The sequence below is a fragment of the Argiope bruennichi genome, chromosome 4, assembly GCF_947563725.1.
Source record: "Argiope bruennichi chromosome 4, qqArgBrue1.1, whole genome shotgun sequence".
In the NCBI taxonomy this organism is placed as follows: Eukaryota; Metazoa; Arthropoda; class Arachnida; order Araneae; family Araneidae; genus Argiope; species Argiope bruennichi.
The window spans coordinates 63,496,363-63,516,078 of NC_079154.1; the positions used below are offsets into that span (position 1 = coordinate 63,496,363).

General features: G+C 27.9%; 1 protein-coding gene across 1 annotated transcript; it reads right to left on the minus strand.

Moving 5' to 3' along the window:
- Window positions 1-898: 898 nt before the first annotated feature.
- On the minus strand, window positions 899-10,153 carry LOC129966001 (uncharacterized). The gene is made up of 4 exons (XM_056080330.1): window positions 10,057-10,153; window positions 5,682-5,867; window positions 4,622-4,931; window positions 899-1,995 (listed from the first exon to the last, which is right to left on the minus strand). Exons 1-4 carry the CDS (start codon window positions 10,069-10,071, stop codon window positions 1,835-1,837), a joined length of 672 nt encoding a protein of 223 aa, XP_055936305.1. The 5' UTR covers window positions 10,072-10,153; the 3' UTR covers window positions 899-1,834.
- Between the last annotated feature and the right edge of the window lie 9,563 nt (window positions 10,154-19,716).

Below are 19,716 nucleotides of genomic sequence, written 5' to 3' on the forward strand. Positions count from 1 at the left end.
AAAAAACTAGGTAGTATATGTCAAGTGTTTTGGTACTAAAATGCCAAAAAATGGGAGTTTATCTATCTGATTTATAAATTGCCCAAATATATCATAAAACTGATTTTATTGTTTAATATCCATATATTACCATCCATACTAGAAATTGCCATTATATTTTGACTTACTAAAGCAAATGATAATGTAACTGAATTATTTCATTAGTATTTACTAATATATTTAAATTTTCTCAGACCATGTGTTCTCTTTTAATACATATTAAAAATTTGAAGGTTAAAAGGAATTTTTGAAATGTTTTTAAAGCAGAAATAATAAGACTAGAAAAAAAGATTTTTATATATGTCCTATAATTTTAATGATGGATTAAGGTAAATTCATAATATGAAAACTCTAAATATAAGAAAATATGCATAAACTAAAATAAAATTCACTTATTTTCGTAAGAATCTATTTAAATATTTTTTCCTATAATTTTGTAAAATATTATTTTTTTTTTGTTTATATATTTTGTTCACATATTATTTTTTGTTTGAATTATTACTTCATATCCGTTTGAGTCAAAAACTTTATTAGACAAAAATATATATAAAAATTCATTATTTTTATAATGTTGATAAGTTTTAATGCATTTAGCTAAACGGAAGCATATAAACACAATTATTGATGCAATTTAAAAATTATCGTTTGCTACAAAATGTCGAATGACTTATGATTTTTTTTTTTTATTTCTTCTGAATTTTTTTCTTTATATTTGTTAAAAGTTTTGATTGATTATAGAGATATACATCAAAATGAGGCTTTTTAAAGAAAATATGTATGTTAGTTAATGAGATGTATGAAATTAATTCTGTGGAATAAATAAAATAAATCAAATTCAATTAAATACAAACACAAATAGTTTCTATTAAATGCAGTTTATTTGAAAATATATATGACACCCGAATGTACATGACATCATCAACCACATATAAAAATGAAAATCTATTCACCATTTACAAAAAAAGTAAGAAATCAACATGAGAAACAAATGAAGCCCTTTTGAAATTACAAAAGTTAGCAGCGTAGTGTAAATGATGGAGCACTTAAATAATCACAATTAAACACTATCCTAAGTCGTGATATTTCACACGTAATGCCCGAAAGGTTCTGTTATTTTTGTGAATAAATAGCAAGTAGAATTTGGCATCAGTCTGAAACTGAACGCGCGCCATCTGGTGGCGTAACTTTAAACTAAATTTTATGAGGTCTATCAGTAACCAACTAATAAACAAATTTAAAATTGATTTTTTAATCGTATATTTACCTTTTACTATTTATGTAACGAATGCCTAATGTGGTTTTTCATAATGATTTAAGCTATAAAGAATGATCATGAAAACACCCTTTCAAAGCTATCATTCAAAATGAAAATATTTTAATTGTGCTAATTATAAACATAAGTTCTCAGAAAAAATTCTTGAAAATGTTTAAAACTTTTAAAGAATCCTTTCTAATTTCCAGACTATTGCCATTTCCAGTTTCCTAACACTCACAAAAATTACAGAATTATCAGCTCCAGAAAGACAAGATTATCTCTTTGCCATGAAATATGACAAAGAAAAAAATGGGGTTTTAACTTTGACAGCCCAAACCATAAAGCCTTCTTATTCAAGTGTGTCTTCCGGACTACCAGGATAACAAAAACATTCCATCAAATGGAAGAACGAAATGCAAAAGTTATAAGCAGTCCATAAGGCTAGTCTCAGTCTTTTCAACAATGACAGGCACTTGAAGAATAAATAGAAATTCTATGGAAGCGACATTTATAATAGACTAATAATCATGAATGGCTATTCTAGTATCCGCTCTTTCCACTGTGGCCTCCTCGGAAACCTCCAAATCCTCCTGCACCTCCGAATCCTCCGGCACCTCCTCTGAATCCGCTGGCTCCTCCACGTCCTGCTCCAGCACCTCCTCCATAACCTCCAGCTCCGGCTCCGGCTCCACCTCCATAACCTTTTGTCAAAATGAATGAACATTTTTCATATTTGATACTTAAGAGAAAGGTATGATATATAAGGACAACTATGATACTTAGAGACATATTTGATACTTAAGGGACAAATATGCAAGATAGAAAAAAAGATTTTATTACTCAAATTTTAAGAATATTTAGCTCAGAATAAATATAATGTTGATTCCAAGTAATCAAGGGGCACTATTCATTTAGAGTATTGGAACCGTCTTACGAAATTAAAAAATGCTTACTGATTTAAATAAAATACTTATGGTAACTAGAATTTCCAAAATTTTTCTTTTTAGAATAACCGTACCGAAGTGTCGTACTATTGAAATGTTTTATTGGGGATGATATTTATGCTATATTACAAAAACGTTTTATTCGGGTTAATATTCATGCTATATTACAAAGTCGTTTTATTCGGGATGATATTTATGCTATATTACAAAGTCGTTTTATTCGGGATGATATTTATGCTATATTACAAAGTCATTTTATTCGGGATAATATTCATGTTATATTACAAAGTCGTTTTATTCGGGATGATGTTCATGCTATATTACAAAGCCATGAAGAAAGTCTAGAACAAATATAATTTCTAAATTTCCTTATTTTGGTACAGAAGGTATGGAAAGGAACATTTTCTATATTATTCACTGGTACAAATTCTGTATTATTAAACCTTTTCTCTATTGACATGTAAGTTATATTATTGATTATTTTATTGTCGTATATATAGTTTCTTTATTTAATACTAATAAGAGCAAATAAGAATAGGAGAATCTGTAGTCGTTAAAAAACGATTTAATATCTTCTTTTCTAATAACTTGAAAAGGAAGGAAAACAGTTTTAACTTTATTCCCCAAATTCTCCGTTCCAAAAAACAGTAAGAAGCGTCAAGTATTGAATCTGATTTTAGTAGTAAATAATGTTGAGTAATGTATAACATACTACCGTGAAATATTTCGTCAATCAGATATTTTTTAGGAGTATTTGAACTGAAAAATGTTAGTTTCAAGTTTAATATTTACACATAAGGAACTATCAATATTTCTATTTCGGGATTGTGGGATTTTCTTTCATCTATTTGTGATATAAATAAATGAAAAATTTCATTATTTATATCAAATTGCAGACCTAGATATGCTGAAATATGTTCCATAAATGTTTATAACAGCATTACTGTCACTCAGTCAGTCAAAAATGCCTCAAACATACAATTGATATACAAAAAACAAGAATAATTAATTTTCCATTCTTAAAAAAAGATATTTATAAAATCCAAAGCTGATGAGCTGATTTTCATTCGTCTTTACTTAACCCTTGTTATGTGTCAAGTAAAAATACCATCACTCTTGGAACATTTTCGCTGACTGTTTTCTCAGGCTGTTTTAGTTTGACCTTATGTTGTTGAGCAAGTCATTGGTATGCGATTAAGCGACTCGGAAGTCTATCAGCAAAGAAAAGACACGGAAAAAGCCTGCTTTTCAGTTTATAGGGAATGTATGTGATTGATAAATGAAGTTCTTACCATTTACAGTAATCAAATGGGGAATAATGTCTTTGCTGGGGAAATGTATGAGACTGGGTTGGCTAAAGAAGCGCGTAACTGCCATAATGGTATATTTAAAAGATGGCAATAGGGGGAAATATCAGGAATCCGTGGACTTAGCGGGCCTGTACAAAATATTACATTTACATACAAATTTAAAACAAAAATGTAGATGAATGTTAAATCATTTCTTAGTTCCTTTAAAATTATAATTAAAATTGACTACAATATTATTAAAAAAGATAAAACAACACAAAAAATTAAATTTTATTGATTAGAATTTACTTCTCTAAAGGACATAACCCTATCCATTGCGGATGCGCCTATGTGGTCTAGATCGGTAACCAAAACTTACGATTTATGTCTGAAATATATGTATTTAAAAGTGACTAACGGATAGCATGCGTCTATTAAAGGGATTAGGAAAAGTAGTTCAGCAAACTCAAAGGAAGCTCTGGAATATTTATGAACAAAAGGAACTTTTAGAATATTTATGAAGAATTTTTCAAATAATAATGAGGTGAATGGAAAGGTATCATGCCTATGCTTAAATTATTCTCTGTAAACGTTTTTAAAGAAAATTTGTATATGATTCGTAAAATCCCTTTCAAAGAGTCTAGCGTGCGATCATCCGAATTCTGTCATCATTATCAATTCACGCCTGAATTCCTTTTTTAAAAGGAGATGAATTTTTACGAAGAATTTACTGAGAGAAGCGCAAACATATTGTAATGATTTTATCATTTAAAATTTATTTTAACTGTCATTACTCATAACTGTCTAGGATTGTGTCATTCATTTAATCGAAATTATTCTGAATGAACACTGAAGTTTCTAAGAAATAATCCTGATTATACAATATTATGCTATATTATACAACATTGAGAATATTGTTCTTCTTCTATAATACTGTATGATAGCTCTGTGCCATTTGGAGAATGATTGTTAATGATTCCTATTAAAGTATTTATTGCTTGGTATTACTTTTTGTGCGATATTTCTTTTATCTTTAGGGGATATGTCCTAAGTATAAAAGTTAAAATCCTAAAAGTATAAAACTGATATTATACCTGCTCCACCACCATATCCTCCTCCAACTCGGGTGTATCTGTCTTGGATACCTGCAGGTGGCTGTTCAGCGGTCAGTTGGACATCAGCGGGGCTTTCTTTGCCGTCAGTTCCAGGTTCGTTGGTCCTGACGTTGGCACGGAATCCATTGGCATCAGCAACGTAGTCAACTACTCTGTACAGACCCTGGTTGTCGGTGTATCCGTAAGATCCTCGGACAGCTCCAGACTGGTCACCTTGTTCATTTCGGTAGTGGACATTGCCTTGTTCATCTCGAGCTTGGTAGTCGAAGTTGTAAGGTTGGGGAGGGTACTGGGGAAGAAAAATATCTCTTTGTTGAAATAGGAATAGAACGTAGGAAATGTAAAATATTCCTTATTTGTTTATATTTTTTAATGTTTAACAGTGTAATAAAACTTAACTGTGAAAACAATAAATGCTAATTGCAACATTTTATTTTCATATGAAAGATCTACAATTATAGAAACTAAAAACTGGGAAAATATAATCGGTCCTGAATGGTATTTTAATTAGAAAGTTTATTATTATGTTCTCCATGCTAGTGATAAAGAAAAGAAATCTTAATTTTTAAATTTATCATATGATTTGATACAAAAAAATAATAAAACTGGTCTGCAGCTAGAAATGAATATTCTAGATGTCATCGTAGTGAGTATTTTTAAGCAAAAAAGAAAACAATTAAAATTATCAATATAATAAATATATAAAATTCTAGGGGATCTCGATAAAACTGTTTTAAGAAACTCTTCAGCCAACGAATCTCATATAAAGAAATATGCCTAAAAATATTTTACAAATTGTAGGCATGTAAAATTATTTTATTTCAAGTATTCTGCGAAATAAAAATAAGAAATATTTAAACGAAACAGAATATAACTTCTGGTTCAAAATTCTAAAGCAATCTTAAGATAGAAAGTTTATTAAGATAGCTTACTAATACAGAAAATAGATATAGAGAGAACATATTTTTACAAGTGACAGTTAAATGTAGCATTTAGTATTCGTTTTGAAAATCACTTGGAGAAAGAGAAAAAGTCTTACGTTGCCTCCAGCTCCTCCGCCATATCCGCCTCCAGCACCTCCGCCATATCCACCTCCTGCACCTCCACCATATCCACCTCCTGCACCTCCGCCGAATCCTCGGTTACCTCCAAAACCACCACCAGCACCACCACCATATCCAGTGGCGATAACACAGCCAAAGAGGGCTACAACTACAACGGAAACCTGAAAAAAAAGAAAGTAAAGAAACATGTTAAAAGTCTTTCGCTATCATATATCTCAATACTGAAAAGTTTTTAGCTGTTCTAAATACAATATTTTAGTTTCCAGTTTTAATAACTTGATATTCGCTTCTGCGTTATTTTTACTGAACTAGAGTCATTAAAAATTTAATATAAAATTGCAGAGAGTTTTAATTATCTGCAAGAAAAATATTTCAAACAATTTGATGTGTTTTATGGGAAGCAATTATAGATTCGTCAAAGAATTTTTGTGAGAATTTGAGTTGGTTTTTTATGAGCAATCTTGTATTCTTTGAAGCAGCTTACCATTTCTTCAATTAATTTCACACTTCTTCCTTTTTTTAATATTAGAAAAGGCTTTGAAAAATAGTAATTGATGATTATTCGTTATAAAATTAAAATTATTATTTCTTGAAAATAAACGTTAATTGCGAAACATTAATTACACACTTTATTCAGATTTAGCAGCATTCATCATCTGTTTTCTATATCGAGTTACATTTCTTTAAAATAGGAAAAGTATTTTCTTTCAAAGCCAACTGAACAAAAAGATGTTAAGTTTCAAAGATAAAACACAAATTCCTTTGAGTTGCCGCAAAAAGTTAACTTCTGATTTCCGTCTCAACAAAACCTTTGATCTCTCTAATGTTCCTTTCTTTTGATGGAAAAGTATAATTGGTTAAAAGGATAAACCGATTATTCATTTGACAATGTAAACTTTTTCATTGACAACGCGAATCATGTTTCACATGCATGGTTGGAGGTCGTGTCTCACAATACTCATTGTAACTCTCTCTGTCCTTAGATAACGCAACAGGAAATTCAAAAAAAAAGAACTTCTTCTCAGACATGTAAGAATACCGCCTCATATCAGATTAAGGGTTTCTGTCAATCGTATCTTTTCGGTAGTTCCAAAAGGGTTACGAATGGATATTCGATGATTATCGTTTTCAATTAAAATTTTAGTCGCACGTTCTTTATCAAGTTTCCGTATCGTACAAGACCCTGAATGCGTGTAAACAAATGCTACAACAACGAATTGATACTATTGTACGATTAGCAATTGATATCAGAGTTTGGTCATTTGTGTTTCATTGAATTTGCTTGCTCATATGCTCTTTTGGTGCCATGATTATCGTTTTAGAAATTTAAGCATTTAATTTGTCGCGGATTTGGTTTTATTGCATTTTTGGAATAAAGAACTATGAAGAAAAAAGAATTACTTTTAAACATAGATAATAAGGCTTATTTATTTCTCACAGCGAGTGTGTTAAGCACCAAATAAGTGGAAGGTTATATTTAAAAAACGAATATGTTGCATGCCATGATAGAACTTTCAATTTTATGTATTTCTGCTTTTAGAATATAGAATTTTGAATGAAAACATACTTTTAAATGAGGATATTCATTGTTCGGAGGATTTATTTTTCCACTAAAAGTTTATACAACGCATGCCAAAATATTTAAAGACGAGAATATTATATACCAAAAGAGAAATATATTTTTCCTCATTTGTTTATGCTCATTAGTAAAAATACACTAAATATAATGGCAGAGAGGTAATAATACTGAGAAAAACTTTTCTGGTCCATCTTAAGAACATTGACTTTCTTATTTGTTAAAATTGGAAGAAATTTTTCCTCAGACTATAAAAGCAATTCTTACTTGTTTTTCTTTTAAAAATGAAATAAAAAATTGTAATACAAAATCTGGAAACTAAACATTTAAAATTAAAAACATCGGAATAATTTGCTATAACATTGTGATTCTTGAAAAGTGAATTACAGGGCACAATTTTTTAATACATGAAATAAATATATAATATAGCCTAAATAACAATAATCCCCAAAAATATCTTTTAAAAACTTTACGAGACTTACAAAGACTCGAACCAACACTTCATGAATAATATTACCATACAAATCTAAACAAACTATCGAATTTACTTTCCTCATTGATTTCATAAGTAGTAAAGTTTGCAATAAAAAACTACTAGTCGTCAGAAATGACAACTTAAAGACGACAAGATTACCAATTTGTTTTATGTCCGTCATAAGAATTACCGACAGAAAGAGTGATTTTATTGAAAATTCCTTCTTTAGAACTTTATAGTTCATAAACTTTACGATGTTGTATACAATAACGCATACCGATTGAAGATCAGGGAAATACATAGGAAACTATGATGACCTTCGTCTGTGTCACGAATGGAAGAAGTCTGGTAATGATCGTATTCCGATATCATTACCATCTTTAAGGCTATATGACAAACAGTTAAGGAAATTTTCGCTTTTCAGTATAGTATTTCTCACTTTTTCCTATCTTTGTATTGATACGTGTTGTGTTTCGAATTGATTCATAAAAATGATAGTGGATAGAAGAAGTCTTCTGCCTTATTCTCAGCGTCTTTGAATTTTACAAACACGGAATTGTATTCCTTTTCACTTTTTCGCATGTGAAGTTTACATGGAGAAAATGTCTTCAAAATATTACAATCTCTGGATTTTAAAAAATCTCCTCATTTTTATGAGTTTGGGAAAGCATTTTTTAGAATTCTTTTTACCTGAACCTTGCAATTAAAAGCACAACGTGCCAAATCGGTTAAATTTAATATGTGGTCGTCAAACCAAAATTCGTAGAAATTATTGTAATGGTCGAAAATGGTTGTTTTAATCTTCAGAGACAAACAATTTTTGAATTTATTTTTCTGTCCATAAAGATCTAGATTTGATATTTTGTGAATGCAAAGCTTAATGGATAAAATATCATATGTGCTCTGACCATCAAAATTATAAATTTATATAAAAGTTTAGATTCTTTTTATTTTGGTGAGTTGAAATTACAGAATATAACTTATTCTTTCGATTGTTCTAATTACATAACATTTATAATTATACGAATAGCTATTGATTTTAAAACATATAAAGTAAAGAATATTAAAAGATAAGTTTTGAAAATTAAATTCAACAGATCAAAATATTTGGAGAAAGTTAAGAATATTAACTGAAATTTTCGATATTTTTACAAAATAATACAATATTACAATTTTTTTTTAAATTTTGATATATATTTTAAAGAATAAATTTTAATATAAGTTTTTATGAAAATAAGATTATTATTAATAAAAATAAATTATTTAAAATTGTAAGAGATTAATTCAAAAAAAAGAGTGTCATTATAAGTAAAAATATAGATTCTTATGTATGTTCTAATTTAAAAATTTAAAAAATGGAATTTTTTTTTCTGTGTTTAAAGGTAAATAAGAACTAAAATATTTATCTTATTCTTAAACATTTAAGCCTAGATATTATTAGATTTTTATAAAACATATTAATATTTGTTAAATATCATTCAAAGTGCAGATTTTTTTAATAGAAATATATAATTAAAGGAAATATTCTAGAATTTTTAAAGAATTGTGAATTTTTTAATTACTTAAATTATTTTACAAATTAATACACTTTTTACTTTAAAAGCTTAATTTTTATATAGTTTTTCATATATTTTTAAATTTTATTCTTGTAGAAGCTCTTTTATATAAATGATTTTTCAATTAAATATACTATATTATATAAAGACAAGTTATTAATATAGCAGCAATAAGTTTGAACATTTCTATCGAAATCTATAATTTACTTATAAAAATCTTAAAAGTATTTATATTTATAAACTTTTAGAATGCTAATAATATATTGACGCAAAAGTAATAATTTTCTTAGAGTTACAATATTTAAGAATTGTTGAAGGTAGAAAGTAAAAAATATTTTTTTACTTGAATTTTCATCATTTATTGATTATAAGAGAAATAATCAATAAATGATAAGAAGGAAAATACTTCTCTTAAAAAGTATTTATATTTTTCAAATTCCTCCAATAATAAAAAGAATTATAAAGCATAGAATTGTTATTTATTGTAAGGAAGAATTAACATTAAGCCAATCAGAGACTATAAAATAAAACTTTAAATATTAACTAAAGTTTTAGAAAAATCTATTTTTTCTATGAAAAGTAACATGTCTAACAAATAATGAACTAAATTAACTATATCATATAAAAGTATCAGTATAAAAGTACCATATAGAGTACTTGTTAGATTTTTAAAACTTATAACTATTCAAACTACCTTAACTTGAGAACTTAGAATTTTTCCAAGTTGAGTTTCAAATGTTTACCTGATTGAAATGCATTTTAAGAGATCCAAAGAGTATTAAACCACTCGGAGATTTTTGGGGAGCTGTTAGAACAGATGACCAAAGGATGAGATTGGGATGAGAGGATGTGTCTGACCATCGTCCGAGCCATCCCCTTTATATACCCCATCATCCCAACTGACGTCACCCACCTTGCAGCAGCGTCACAATGTATATCTTTTTCCTTTCTTTTCCATTCTTCGCCTTTGCCGCTGCAACCGTTAATTTGAGATGCTCAACTTTTTTTTTATTTTTTGCTTTTTCTTTGTCTGTTCTTTGTTGCACCGTTTTGCATGGTGGGCGTTGCTCTAGCAGGTGAAAGTGAATGGGGTTTTCTACTTTGGGGGAGGGAAGCAAAAGTAGGTGAACTACGGCAGACGATAAAGTTCGGTAGGTCTTCCTTCTTTTATTATTATTATTATTATTACTTTTTCTTTTAAATTTCATCTGTGCGAGATAGGAATCAGCAAAAACATGAAAGAAGAGAAAATTTAAATGTCGAATTGGTAATGAGAAGTGATTTGTTAGATTGGAATTCCTTCCTGCCTTGGAGGTTGTTTCTAATAACCTCTATTTGTGATTCCAGTGTGTTAATTTAAAACTTGATTTGCATATTGCTCTAGATAAGTATTAATGGATGGGCTTTCAATAAATGACACTCAATGAATTGATATATTTTTTTAATTTATTGAAAGTGAGATTTCGTGATTCATATACATTAGTGATGAAATCTGGCATGCATATTCCCTGAACCTGTTTTATTATGTTAGCTGAATAATTGCTTTTGTGTCTTTAATTTTGCCTGCTTTCAATATGTGATGTACTTTGTACAATGTTGCAATTCTTGATTCTTCATATGCAAATAGTTTGAGTTAAAACATACTCTATTTTCATTCAAAAGAAAAGATTCGAATTCCTTCTATTCTGATTCTTAGAAAATCTACCTGAAAAGTTAAAATGTCTTTAGAAAAAATTTAAATTACGAATATCAGAAAAACCCTTATTTTAGATTGAAAATGAAATAAACATTTGATTGAAAGTATTCTGTAGCATAGTCTAATATGCAAATGATAAAAAAATCCAGTTGGACTAACATAAGATTGTTAAGTTCCATCTGAAATATTTTGAAGATCTATGTATATTTGAACCTATAACATTATATAATGCACGCCAAATATATTTACCAATTTTGGTCAGCATTCTTAAATGAAATAGATTGAGATTTTATGGTTGTGATATTTCTCCGCATATTATGACCAATCAAAGAAAATTTTTAAATAATTTTTACAATTTCTAGTTAAAATAATTTCACTTCTCTCTCTCTCTCTCTCTCTCTCTATATATATATATATATATATATATATATATATATATATATATATATATATATATATATTCCTTTTCGAAATCTGTGTCATAAGAATGGTCACTAAAAATAAAAAAAAGAATTATAATGTGAGAAAACTTATGAAGTTTTTTCCCAAGCATTCTGACAGCTTTTAAAGTTAATAATAATATTTCCACTCACATTTTTAGATAAGTTCTAAGAATTAAAAAAAAAACTTTGAGTGCAAAAGCTAGCACTGCTTTAAAAAAAGTCATAAAAACTAGCAAGTAAATTATTAAAATAAAAAATTTTCCCTATGCAATGCTAACTAAATATTTTTAAAAAGCAACATTTTAATTCAACATTTTATAATGTTTTAATAATAGTCTATGATTGAATATTTGAATATTTAATTAGCATTATTTAAATTAAAGAAATTTATCTATATCTAATTTTAACTATTATTTTTGATGATATAGAATTCTTTTAAATTCTTTTCTTCTTTAAGTGAAGAAACGTTCGCCAAATGCAAAATATTATCTTTTTACTTGGGTTTTTTTTCCTCCTTCTGATTTTTCTTCTTTTTGTAAATGCTGATTGTTAGGCCAACTTCTGATATTGCAATCCATTCTCAAACTATCCATTGTATTTCAGTAAATCAAAAAGTCCTAGTAAATAAAATATAATAAATCTTATAAATCTTAATATCTTAATAAATAAAATTTCAATAAATAAAAAAATATATATAAAATAATGTACACAGATAACATGAATACAATGATTTGTCATATAGGATTATAATTTTAATCATATTAATCACAACAATTAAATTTAATTTTTTGTATTTGGAATAATGCGATAATCAATCCATTTCTAAATTGGTGACATTACTCTGTCCATAGATCAATTTTCTTATACTAGTTCCAGCATACTTTTGTTTTGAAAATGTTTCATCACGTATAGCTTTATCAGAAATCATATATCAAATATGTACAAATTTTGCATATTTAATTACAACATGTTATCATTTATACGAACTGCTTAAATATGGATAAGAATTTTAAATAATAATTTTCTTTTTGTAAATTATATACAAGAAAAAAACAAGTTTTTATTTATATCAAATTTTTTCAAAAATGATAAACTGGTTGTCAAACACAAATCCAATGAGATCAAGTTAAAAATTGGGCATTCATTTGTTAATGCATATACTATATCCTCCTTTTTCCTTTCACCATTTCTTTTATTCTTTTGGAATTTTTTAAAGCTCACACCAATACATTTCTTAGTTTTGATACGCATGAGAGTATTCCGAATTTCGAGTAAAAGTGCTATTTACTTTTAATTTGTCTTGTTATCGAGAAAAATGGTTTTCGGAAGATGAACAAACCGACAGGCTTGTTTTTTTTATATTTGTGGTAACTACACAGTAAAAACGGTATTTCATATTTTATACAAAATATGTACTTTGCTTATTTTGAAGTCCAATTAGGGGATGCGAAAAAAAAGCATCGAAATCTGGAAATTAAAATATTGTGTACCGCAGAGACATCCTCCAGGGACCACACGTATGTGATCAAATTGTACGTTATTTAAATCATTATAATTTCAGATTATAATGCGCTTCAGGAAACAAAATTGAAACGGGAAAATTCATGATCAGTCCTTAACAGATGACGTCCAAAACACGAGAAAACTCGTCAGCAGTCCGCAATGTATTAAACTCAGGCCTTATAAGAAAAATGGTGAAGCATGCGAAAGAAAATATTTCATATACCTTTGGGAACAATTTAAAAATTTATCCACAAAAGTCTGAAGGAGGTATTTGTAGGGTTTATGGGAAGGAAACTAATAAAAAAATAAAAAATTAAACTCAAAATCGAAAAAGCTAAGAGTAAGGCCTAAAAATCTTTCAATGTATTTAGAATCCTTCAATCATGCTAGATCTCTTGAAAACAGAAAAAAACCAAACTACAAATCTTTTGTAGAAACGATACTAACAAATTTCAAGATATCAGATCATAGTATGAATTTAAAAGCCCTTTTCCTCTTTCACTCTTCGATTATTCACCAAAACATATAGAAAATTAAAATGCGATATAAAAGAGAGATGGAATATCAGTATGATTACTAACTGCTGCTGATTGTTGAAAAGCGACGATCCCCTACAAGATCACCAAAAGAAAATCGAAAAAGAAGTTTTAAAAAATCGGTGGTAAAAGTACTTTTCCGCAAGTTCATTTGTTCTTTAAAACGTACTATAGCTAAGATATAAATGCAAAGTATTATTTAAAACACCCTATGGTCAAAAAAATCAGATTTCATTTTTGGAATTAGTACTGAAAATAATATTAATATCAGTTAACAAAACAATTTCCATAATATAATTTTTTATAGATCCGTGTTAATCATTTCATTTTTAACTTTATCTTTTGTACACAAAAGGAATTTCATATGGTCATACTACTTCGTATTCTTTCTCTAAAGTATAAATAACAACAAATGTGGACCTATGTTTCTAAATTGAAAAAAAGAACATTATTGTTAATAAAATGAACATTTGGTTAAAATTATAAAATCGTTGTTCTATAAATGATAGTATAAAAGATCCATTCAACTTTAATTCACTAACAGCTACAGAATCACCTTAAAATGTTAGCATTATAAAAGTCGGCGATTTGAAAGGTAGCTACATAATTCATAATAACTGTTATTAGAGAACTGTAAACGATATTTTTTGAGTAAAATGTTTTATTATGTTGTCGATTTGGAACGATTAGATTATTAGAATTTAACAGTGAAAATATAAATTTCATTGTTAAAGAATATGATCAATTTTCTTTTAATTCATAAATGTTTTTAGAAAACGTGAGCGTAAATAATATTTATTTTGTTGATAAATTTTTATAAAGCCTTTCATTTATTTGTTATTATTTTTAAGAATAAAAAATGAATTGTTGCTGTTTATAGGTGCTAATGATTTTTTGGGACGTTTGATTTAGAAACAAGTCCCAAAAAAATTCATCAGCACCTATAAACTTAATTCAAACAAGTTGCGTTGCCCTTCAGAAAAAGATAAACAGAAACTGACAGAAAATAAGATTAGGGCTTCTACTTTAAGGTTTGATGAGAACAAATAGGTTGATCCTGTTCTTTTTCCATAATTTATTTTTTGAAGTTCCTTCTTCCTTACATAGAACAAACCGATTCGAATCATTTCTGCTTTTAAACAAATGAACGATATCTAAAGCTCTTTCTTGATTTCAAAGTTTTACTATTCGATAAGTAATTTCTGTATTTATTTGATAGACTCATGCTTCAAAAGTTAATATAAACAAGTTGATTAATGCAAGCTTCACCACTATTCATTGTACATTCCACGTGGAATATATCAAAGCTGCACTGTCATTTTTGCCAAACTTTTGTAGGATAGATAGATTTTGTAGTAGGCCAAACTTTTCTATTGATGATGGTAATAGCAACATAGGCTTTCAATCAATGATGGTAATGGTAATATGGGCTTCCAATCAATGGTGGTCGTTGGGCATGTATGCAATTTTCCCATAAAATAAGACCACATCAGTGAGATTGGTAACTAAGCTGACAGAAATAGGGAACAGCTACCTTGGTCTTTGCCATACTCTAATTCCAATCTTGTAGGATTTATTTGTATTGGAGTTTTTTAGATAATTACATTGATCTTTCATGTCCAACGACCATCAATGATTTGAAAATGTTATCCTAACTGAAATGGCTAAGATTAACAAACACATGGTATAGAAAGTTATGGAAGAAGAACATTCTTTATAGACAAAAGAAACATCGAAAGAGCATACGAGATATCTAAATTCAAAATTTCAATATATTACCTCTTGAACTATATTGAAATATATATTTTTCACATTAAGGAAGTAGTTTCCAGTTACAGAACTAAGCTTTGAAATCAGTCTATTCATTTTGTTTTGCTACGATGCATTGAATTTCTAACAAAATGAAAGCGATAAAGAGAACAGCGTAAAAAGCTGCAACATTAAATTCGAAAGTGCCCTTGTAGTAATAAGTATTTATTGATTAACATTATCTTCGAGACTCCTTTGATAAGATGCGTGCATTTTATTATCACTAAACTGATAAGGTAGACCCTAAGGTAGATTCCTATGACCCAAAAGAATGGGAATAGGGATCTGATAAAAGAGGTATCGTTCTAGAAGTTAGTCTTTATGACCCGAAGATTATGATATCCTGCTTGTTTTAGCAGGATACCATAATCATCTTGATTATAAACGAAGGTAAGATCATGATTATAACAAGATAATCCCAAATAATTTAGGAAAAATATTTCTTCATTTTTTAACAAAAGGTATTAATATAATTCAAATTTTAAAGAAAAGTGCACATGAAGGAAAAATGTAAATTGCGTATCTATGTCATATATAAATGATAAAATTCCTGAAGTATATATGGTACAGCTATCCTGAATTCTGTTCAGTTACATAGTCTGAAACTTAAATAAATGGATTTTTGAAACTTAAATAAATGGCATTTATCTGAAACTTAAATAAATGGAGGAGGATCTCAGAGATAGCAGTTTTATTTTTTTTGTATTGTATATTTTGTTTGTTTCTTATGGCACTTGCCACTGACAAGCCCACTGTTACGAAGACAGCGATTTAAGCCTGAGGGGGAACGTCTCTTATTTTTTATAGCAGCGCCAACTAGGGCCAAGAGTACGACTTTGCCACTCACGCGTCACTCATTCGCTTGCACAGCCCCTTTTTACAGGAGGGCACATTCACACATCTCACAGATAGAACAACAGAAGAACAACCATGCCCAAACCGGGACTCGAACCCGGGAAGCCCAGATCACGGGGAAGACTCGCTACCCCTATGCCAGGACGCCGGCGTATATTTTGTAAAAAGCATAAGATTTTTCCAAGAAATTTTCTTAACTGCGTTTATGATTTACTTAATAAACATTGACTTGTTTATTCTTTTATATCAAAGAATGCCTATTTTATATTCATCATAAATATATTTATTTTGACTTCATGTGATAAATTTCTATACTTCGCAAAATCAAAAAATGTAGAATATCTTAGGTTTTTACAAAAAGGACAGATAATAGGTCATGTTCTTCAACACATTTTATCAATATTTTTTTCATTATTTTTCTCTTGTTATTATTTTACTCTATTTTTAAGTTAAAATTTAACTGTAAAATGAGAGAAAATTAATGGACCAAAATTATTCTTCTCTCTTTGGTGTTTAAGCGTAAGGCTTATCAAATGCAATTTTCAATAGCTCCTGATTTATTATCATTTTAAACTAATAGCAAATCAAAAAAAGATAAAATTATCAAAACTATTTCTAAAATTTAACATTGTGTTTGTCCCACTTCTGGCAGCCACTTTCTGAATCTCGTTAATAACTGTCCACCCTGTTGGTGGTAGATTAATGTTCACCAATGTTTGGTCCGATTCATTTGTCATTTCAAAATCCTCATTTTTCATTTCACTTCTTTCATTCATTTATCATTCCATTCATACAGTATCATCACACACTGCAAGTCATTCAGCAAAATGTTACCCCTTTTTAACACCTGGAATAACTGAATTACCTGGAATTACTGAAAACGATCGCAGAAGCTTTTTTGTAAATAGGTAATTTTATTAGAAAAATGAAGTTGAGTTTTAACAATATCTGGATGTTGTAGCTTTCTAGTTAAAGAACGCATAAATCTGTAATTCTGTCATGAACGGTTACAATTCTTTTTTTAAAGAAAAAGAAAAATAATCTAATAAACAGCATATGTTCTGAATATCATTTTGAGATGCTTCAGAAATCTGGATATGGGAAAAAGTGATTACAGGACAATGCATTATAGGTCTATGCTGGCTGCTTTATTTGGACATTAATATTTTCAATTTGAAATATTTACCTATAAGTAAAAAAGGGGATTACTTGGGATTCTGTTCGAATATATATATATATATATATAATCAAACAATAAAAAGTTAAAAGTAAAAATTTGAGAAACTATGTTATTATTTTTTTTATGTGAATTATTTTTTTTTTGGAGCAAAAACAAATATAATTTATAATGTTTGATTCCCTTCCGAAATTACTCGGATGGGAATAGTGTTCATTATTTCTTTTGGATATATCCAAAAGAAAAGGTGAAAACAATCCGAACCAATCTTAGAATCTGATCTCTTTAGTATAATAATCATTTCTGTAATATATTTCTTAATGCTCATACAAAATATATTTTTGGTAGTGTGTTTCCACTCTGAAGATTAATACTTCTAACGAATACTTCTTAAGATTAGTACTTGAAGTTTAGTAATGATTTACTCTGAAGCTTTGTACCAACAACGATTACTTCTCGAATTTATTAATAATTACGCATTCACCATATACTATGAAAGAGAAAAGATACAGAATTCCGAATTTAGTACGAAAGAAATTAAAAGAGCAAAATCTGGTTGGTTGATTTCTGGGTTAAAATACCAGCACTTTGTAAGCATTCTTATCTGAAGTTTCTTCAGATGCAATACGAGAATATAATACTTAGAAGATTTTGCAGGATCACTATCTAAATTTCTTGTTCCTTCAAAAAATTCACTTAAAATCACAATAGTGTAATTTCTACAACGACTAGCAATCAAAATAATGTCACTGTATTTATTATGAAAGGCAAATGATGACTTTGAATTGCTTGAATTTATTCGAATAATGAAACACTGAATGTTTTTACATCCTTCTTATCAGTAAAATCGTTCAAAATATCGAATATTTTTTTATTGCTTAATAATGTTCTCTGACCTTTTAGCTTTCAAACGATACCAAGATGTTGTTAATATTCGAAATATTTCTCGAGTTATAATTATTTTTCTTGAGTTAACTCTAGTTACTCAAAAACTCTAGTTACTGTTTTTTTAAAACTTATTTTATGAAGAATGATATTTTTCCACTATGTTGCTTCATTCAAACAATCATAACTCAACAAGAAATTAACCAAATACAATTATTTATATACCAAAATAATCTTTATAAAATAGCGGATGTTTTGTGTCTCAATAAAAGATATATATATATATATATATATATATATATATATATATATATATATATATATATATATAGAAATAAATTTTTAATAGCTATTTAAAAGTTAAAAGTACAGAAAAAATCTCGCTTTTTCTATTCATCGTTGATGAAAAAATTGTTTAAAAAAAAACTATATATTTTTATAACTTGATTGAAGCAGACAACATGAAGACTAATATTAGGCATAATTTCCAACTAGAATTGTGTGTCTGTACAAATTAGAATTTAAGATATCATGTTTCAAAAAATATACTAATTAGCTCATTAAATATTAATTATTAATTAATAATTAGTGTAATATTTTGTTTTCTCACTGAAATGAGTTTAAACGTATATTAATGATCTACTGTGAAAAAAATGGATTTTTAAAGTTAAAATTTTTAAAAAAAATTTTTAGTGTGTACGTACACCTTAAAAAAATAATTTTCTGAATCATCAAAATTATCACCTAATTATAAATATTGTTCTTTAAGTATTCTCTCAAGTACATAATAAAACAATCAACAAAGCGACTAGCAATTAGAATTATGTCCAATGTTGTATATACTACAATCGATTATATTGATGTGGAAAGATTCATTCTAATAATAAAATGATGAATGTTTCTGCTGTTTCTTCAACAGAAATAGCATTTCAATAGTCTGAAATCTGAAACGTCAATTGAAATAGTGACAAATTTCGAAATATGTCGGCTACTCGGAGATTGTAAATAGATAAAAGTAATAAATTTACTTTTATTTTTTCAGTTTGCTTTTAATTTGTTTTCATAAAACTGATGTGAAAGATTTTCAGTAAAAACAATAGTTGAATAATCAGCGAGTGTTTATAGTAAAATAATGAATCACTTTTAAAATAAAGTAGAATTTATTACTTGTTTTTCTTTTGAAATTAATCTGTAAAGCAGCTTAATGCATTTTATATTAATAGTAAAGTAATATTAATGAAAGTTTTCTTTCTGAAATTTCTCAATCAATAGGATATTCAAAATCACTTTCCTCTTTAATTATTAGGGAACATTTTCTCAACTTCAAAAAATATAATTTCGACTAGAAAAATAGACTGTTCTCAGCAGACTCAAATCTAAAAATATAATCAATAGAATATTTTATAAACGGGTGATAACGAATACTGAATATTCGTATATAATTTAAGTATTCATATTCATTCATATATAATTTAAGTATTCATATTCATTCATATATA